This window comes from Syngnathoides biaculeatus, unplaced genomic scaffold, assembly GCF_019802595.1.
Source record: "Syngnathoides biaculeatus isolate LvHL_M unplaced genomic scaffold, ASM1980259v1 ctg219_pilon_pilon, whole genome shotgun sequence".
Taxonomy (NCBI): domain Eukaryota; kingdom Metazoa; phylum Chordata; class Actinopteri; order Syngnathiformes; family Syngnathidae; genus Syngnathoides; species Syngnathoides biaculeatus.
The window spans coordinates 1-6712 of NW_026907474.1; the positions used below are offsets into that span (position 1 = coordinate 1).

Below are 6712 nucleotides of genomic sequence, written 5' to 3' on the forward strand. Positions count from 1 at the left end.
GACAATATCCATTTTAGAATGTTTATAGGAATGACACTTAATCTTTAATAAAAGGAATTATTTTTGCATTCCAAACACTTCAAGGTAAATACACGTGGTAGATATAAAACATACAAGATACAATGTAAAAAAGCTTATCTGAATACAGTAGTATAGTACGTGAATTGAAGTCCAAATACTGACAGCTATTAAAAAACAGTCAAGTCGTCAGACAACTATAAATAAAGGTCTTTTCTCAGTGTTTTTCAGGTCAATGTGGTATTGATCCTCACGATGCCGGCTGTTGTGCTCCAATATTGCACCGTTCACCTCCATGTGAAGATCGACCAGATGTCGGCTCCTGTAAGAATACAAAACGCTTGGTTAGGACTGAAAAGTCGCCCAAAAAAAAAGTTATGGAAGTTTGCATTAATTGGCTTTCGCTTGAAATTTCAGGATGAACGTACCTGTGACCTTTATTTAACCTCACAGTTCTGAGGACCCGCGTTCGATCCCGACCCCACCTGTGTGAAGTTTGCATGTTCTCCCCGTGCCTGCGTAAGTTTCCTCCGGGCACTACGGTTTCCTCGCACATCCCAAAAACATGCAACATTAATTGGACACTCTAAATTGCCCCAAGTTGTGATTGTGAGTGCGGCTGTTGTCTGTCTCGATGTGGCCTGCAATTGACTGGCAACCAGTTCAGGGTGTATCCCGCCTCCTGCCTGTTGACGGGTGGGATAGGCTCCAGCAATCCCCCTGACCATTGTGAGGATAAGCGGCTAAGAAAATGGATGGATGGACAAAAGTAGTGCTTAGCCTCCATCGTAGAGTATCTTGGTGCCGAGTGAGTTGAGGAGCTTCATTTGGAAGTAGTGCTTTGGCTTGTTGTGTACTCTAAAGCCAAGTCTAAACCTTTATCCAAGGGATGTAAAACTCATTTTTGTCGTGGGCCACATCGTAAACGACGATAAACATCTTTAACTGTCTCATCATATTTACACATGAAATTTATGAACTAGTTTTGGAATCTGAAATCAAGGCTAATTGGTTTTTCCCAACGACTGTTTGGTCACACAAAAATGCTTGTAATATCTCAACGTTATCATTTATGACGTGACAATTAAGAATTTTGGTACGGGTTTGGGACAAAAAAAAAAAAAAAATCATGGAAGTCTATTAATATGATTTGCCTCTGCGGGCCACGTAAAATCATGCAGCGGGCCAGATCTGGCCCCTGGGCCTAGAGTTTGACACCCGTGCATTATGAGGATGTATCAATCCCGTACTGCGTATTACCGGTGGGTTGGAACAGATACAGAGAAACTGGAAGATTCACAGAAAGACATTAAAGATGACGTCTTTGAAAATTCTGAAAAAGGTAAATAAATCCAAAAACAGAACCGTTGGATGTGCGTTCCAAAGTGGAGAGAAGGTCAAATAAAGTTCAATTGTAAAGGGTCTACTGATACTTGGGCTCATAACAACATTTCAAGCGCGAGCCGTCACTTTTCCAAGGTAGCGTGTGCGCACGTACCTTCCCTGGCTTCTGCCCAAGGCGTCCGTCAAAGCCTTGAGGTAAACGGAACGGTGTCGGCCTCGCTGCAGTTGATGCTCTGCGGTCGAGCAGTGATTCCAGAGCATGTCCGCATCTGGCGGGAGACAATCGGGTCTTAGCTGACCGGCGCCACCGTCCGTCTCCCAGCCGTCATCCCAGCGGTTCTCTACAGCGCAGGGTTGGAAGTCTGACACAGTGTAGCTCTAGATGAAGAACAGTTTTGGCTTGCCGACCAGTGCCGGACAGGCGTCGCCGTTGAAAAAGCGGCGGACATCTTCCAGACGGAGGCCTTCGCAGTTCACGTCCGTGGCCTGGAGGCGATTGTCCATCGCCCGGCTGATGATGCAGCAGACGAAGCCGTCGCCGCTGCGGTCCGGACTCCTTTGGAAGACTTTTCTGAGCGTTGAGACAGTCTCGACCAGGTTTAGCCATTTATGCAGGGTCACATTGAAGTGCAGTGACTTAAATGCGTGCGCCATCATCTCTGAAGAAGGAAAAAAAAAAAAAAAAAAAGTGTCAGAATGATTTGGATCAACCAATCCTTGATCCGTCGATTTAGAATTACTAAACTGTATCTCTTTTAATAAAATAACACACAAGAGACTAAAGAATAGCATAAGTGTCACAGTGTTATAACACTCTACGTAACTGATATTTGGAGATACACGGTAAAACTACACAAGCAGACGGAAGAAATAAACAATACTCTCGAGCATAAATGAATTATTCTCTGCAATGAATGATAAATATTGAGTATTTGTGACCATTTGCTTCACGTATGTCTGTGGTATTCTCCCCAAATTTACCAAGCATGACACACTGGATTGGATTGAAGCAAAAGATGCTCCACAAACTCAAATTCTTTACTTCTGATTTTAATATTTGACTACTGTAAGAATTTATTAGGTTCAACATTCTAGAGAGCTATTACAGTTTTTTTTTTTTTTTTAAATAGGGGGCTTAAATATTTTAACAAGAAAAGACGATTGGCGAGTCATATCAACCATACAAATGCACAAATGACAAACCATTTTCCTTAAAAACACCAAACGCACCATCTTCAAAGCCTTTAGGCTTGGAATCTTTTTCAGCACAAATATTAGAAAAGCCTCAGTGTTGTTTCATGAGGCCTCACTTGCTCACCACTAAGTGCAAGGTACCATATTTTCCGCACTATAAAGCGCACCTTCAACGAATGGCCGATTTTAAAACTTTTTTCATATATAAAGGCGCATAGAATAGACCCTACAGTAGAGTCTGGGGTTCCGTTATGCATCCATTAGATGGAGCTGCACTAAAGGCGATTAGACCAGATAAGACGCACCGTCGGCTTTTGAGAAAATTAAAGGCTTTTAGGTGTCCCTTATAGTGCGGAAAATACGGTACTGTAGTTCCCACTCCCAAGTTCTACTGTACACAAAACAGCGTCTTTCAATGTATGCACTGTAGAAGTATATATTGTCCCCGATTGTACTCACCTCCGTCATTCTCCACGCAGTCTATGATTACGCACTCCCCTCTGGGGTCACTGGCGAATTTGTACCGACTCACTGGACTCTCCTACGGGGATGCAAACAGAGACATGGTTGAAATTCAACGCGGGTTGATCAAATCGAGCAACAAAAGCCTTAGTCCGTGATTTAATATCGTACAGTACATCACAAATGTTGGACGAGACCACTTAGGTCCTCCCCCCCGAATCAGAATTTCAATTTTTCGTCTTAAAAAGACATTTTAAAAAGCCGCATGCGATGAACCTTGGTAGGACTAGTTTGTCAGGTGTCCCAATCAATCAATCAATAGCCTTTATTGTCATTATATGCTGTGCATACAATGAAATAATGAATGCGTCTCCACAAGGGGCACTAAAATGGAATAAAAATCAAAGAACATCTTGGGTAAAAAAACAATAGATAAAACATCAAGGCACAGTTGCTGCTAAAATAAATAAATGCACGAAAGTGCAGTTCCTAAATATTATATTACATTGTTATGTACTTACTTCCATAAACAGTTTTGAGTATGAATCTTACCTGGCAGGTGTGGTGCACCACTTCCTCGGGTACTGCTGGCGCGTTGACTGAAATCAGATGGAAAATGTGAGAAGTCAGTGAAACAGGCAAAGACAAAAACGTTCAAAGCAGTTATCATTTCACTAGTTGACTATTACTAGTTTCCTTTAAATTTGGGATTACTACAGTATGTGAATTGTTTTCACGTGACGTCCCCCGTTGTGCTGCCCCGAACGGTGGCCATTTTCCATCCCTGAGCTCCCGATACTCATACATAGGCAGGGTGGACGACATTATGTTTCTAACCACATTTATTGAAGACACGACCGACATCACATCAAGCCCGGACTGACTATTAGGTTACCTGCCCTCATGGGACTCAGCACTGTGGTTACAAAGGCCCAGTATTGTGCCCTTGATCTTTTACTCTGTGACAGAAATCACAAAGGACAAGCACTTACCTGTAAGCTAACACTGAAAACAAAAGGCAAAAAGTAAAACCTGTATACTAGTTCACCACATGCAAAGCGAAATGTTTATTTGTTTAAAATTAGATGACAATGGCAGAAAGACAAAAGAATAAACAAATCCAGTATTTCACAAAATTCTCGAATCTTTCAAGTGACTAACAAAAAACGATCTTAACTGTAATGTTGGCCTTCTGAAAATAGTATCAATTAAGCTGGTTAGCTTAGGTCGGTGACACATTGGCACGATGGCGGTTGAAGCCAGACAGCACGATAGTGGCGTCGGGCAATCGTCCACAAAGCCAAGTCTCCGTGAAGCACAGAGCCGCAGAACGTCCAAAGTCTTTCGTCGGAATTGTTGGACGATGTCCCCGCTTACGCAGCTGGACTTGCGAGGCTTTGAAGCGCGCGCCGACCAACAACTCTGGAAAAAGCTTCAGCGAACTGGCGAGAGTTGTCAAAAAAGTCAGAAGTAGGCTCCCTGATGCTTACCAAGTCCTCTCTTGTGTACTTTAGTTCCGAGACCCAATCGGTAACGGCGAGCATTCCAGAGACTTCCACAATGGGTATGCGTTATGTAGAGAGGTTAAATGGCGGCGCACAACGGTGTGTGGGTAATTCAGCAAAAAATGTGATGTCAGTGAAAACAACCCATGATTAAACGGGAATTCGGCACTTGGCTTCGGCTCACTTGCTGAGTGTATAACGTCTCAAGCATTTTAAGAATTAAAAGGACTGTGGTGAAATTGTGCAATTTTTGCAAAATTGTGTCATTCAGTAGGTTTTACTCGTACTAAATCAGTATTGCACACACTCACCTGACACCTTGAGCTTTTTGGCCAGGTCTACCCTGCCGACGTCCACTAAACATTCCTCCAAAAGGTCCACCCTTGTAGGGAAAACCTTGCCCATGTGCTCGAGTTCGACAATCAAGTCCAGGAAATCCTGCGTGAGCGAGAAAACAACGGGAAGTGAGCAACGACTTCAAAATTTCGAGCGGCAACAACAAAAAGTCCCCCAACGACACAATTTCCTACCTTGGCAGTTTCCATTTTCTCACGCAGTAGCATGTGAGCCAGCAGAAACTTCACACTGCTCACATCATCCTTGGCCATGTCCTCGCTGATGTGAGCCATCAGAACTCTGCGGGAGGAAGCAAAATGGACCTTAGGAACTGCACATTTGTGAAATACAAAAACTTGAACATTAAAAGGGAATTTTTAATGGCCTGTAGGAAAATATTTGCGAGAGTCTGTCTACTTATTGAATGTGAACATAAAATCAGAAACATCTTTATTTTGCCAACTATGTCAAAACACGGGAGGCAGAATTGGGACACCGAGGTCAGGACCCACCACTTTGTTGGTCTTTTGTCATTTGAAGATGCGTCCATATGGAAGTAAATATGTGGCACCAAAATTTGAATTAAAAAAATGCCACTGCTGCTTCAAAGTGAGCTGCATTTCAGTTTAACATTTAAATGTAAACAAACTTGCCATATGAAAAAAATTCAACCTTTAAAATTCAAACAATATTTTGAATTTCAACTGGGTACAATTCGCTGTCTGAAATTCACAGTCTAAATTCTGTGTTATAAGAAGGCAGGGTTACTTCAGGTCAGAACCCAAAACTGATATAAAAATTACAAAAGAACCAATGCAGACACTCGACCACCTTTTTGGGTGGCATTTTTAAAACAACGTTCAGCTTTTAGAAATTCATCAGATTTTTTTTCACTTTTTCACCCCGACTGGGCGCACACAACCCAAAACAATTCCCTATTTTGTCACCATCTGCCAGAAGCTGAGGCGTTTGCTGACATCAAAGCCATTTGCCAGTTGACTGTGTCACTTCACCAGCGCATGCGTGTAATTCGATTGCGGGCCAGTCATAATCAGAAGCCATTGCAGGGTTCACAAAGTGCGCTTTTGTTATTGTTGGGTTCGGCGCCTCACTCGCATTAGACAAAAGACATTCGTTTACACGCGCTCTTTAGTCTTACCGGAGTAACTGTAGGCGCTCCCATGGCTCGTGGATGTGCTCACGCCACCAGTGGAGGTCCCACTGGCGCTCCTCTTGTTCACCAGGAAAGGGAACACAACAGCGGGGTCCACGCGCTCCGATGCCGTTCATCGCCTTGAGTGCTTTGATCCACGTCCCGCATCCGGACACCAGGAGCAGAGACCTGGAATTGAACGACAAATAATAAAAAAAAAAGAAAAGACACGGATGAATCGCCTGGCGATACCCGAAAAATACGCCGGCTGGCTGCACGCTGCTTTCCACACTTGAGGACATTTTGAAAAAAATCGCACACGCGGCCACGTCATGTGCAAAATGTGCCTCTCGCGCGTTTGCAAAGGCCAGCACACGCGTTTTAACACAATACAGAACCTTACCTTACCTTATCTTGACTTGTGCTCGTTCACGCGTGGACCAGTTGGACTCGACAGTGGCAGGCGTCGACGTGAGGAGCGCGGACAGTATTCTGACACGCTGCGCAACTTTACTCTGGCCAGCGGGTGTCAGCCTTTCTTTCTCTCAAGGTCAACGGACATAAACATTAAAAACTAGAAATAAAGTGCAACAAAACAAAGGCAATCAAATTGAAACTATATGCATTCATTTTAACATGACCTTACAGTTATTAAAATTCACATTTCATCTGAACAAATATATTTTTAGTTATCATTTAC

At 43.2% G+C, this 6712-nt stretch overlaps 1 protein-coding gene across 1 annotated transcript; it reads right to left on the reverse strand.

Annotated features, from left to right (window-relative positions):
* Window positions 1-90: 90 nt before the first annotated feature.
* LOC133497223 (CASP8 and FADD-like apoptosis regulator) lies at window positions 91-6324 on the reverse strand. The gene is made up of 7 exons (XM_061813336.1): window positions 6019-6324; window positions 5054-5159; window positions 4835-4961; window positions 3571-3617; window positions 3016-3097; window positions 1517-2021; window positions 91-340 (listed from the first exon to the last, which is right to left on the reverse strand). The coding sequence occupies exons 1-6, from the start codon at window positions 6312-6314 to the stop codon at window positions 1741-1743; spliced, it is 939 nt and encodes a 312-aa protein (XP_061669320.1). The 5' UTR covers window positions 6315-6324; the 3' UTR covers window positions 91-340; window positions 1517-1740.
* Between the last annotated feature and the right edge of the window lie 388 nt (window positions 6325-6712).

Bases quoted from the DNA above. Each gene is read 5' to 3' on its own strand.
- LOC133497223 (XM_061813336.1), bottom strand. From the start codon at position 6,314: ATGTCCTCAAGTGTGGAAAGCAGCGTGCAGCCAGCCGGCGTATTTTTC. The intron at 5,160-6,018 runs GTAAGACTAAAG...TTCCTCCCGCAG, and splicing joins GAGCGCCTACAGTTACTCCG to AGTTCTGATGGCTCACATCA. The intron at 2,022-3,015 runs GTGAGTACAATC...TTCCTTCTTCAG, and splicing joins CTGCGTGGAGAATGACGGAG to AGATGATGGCGCACGCATTT.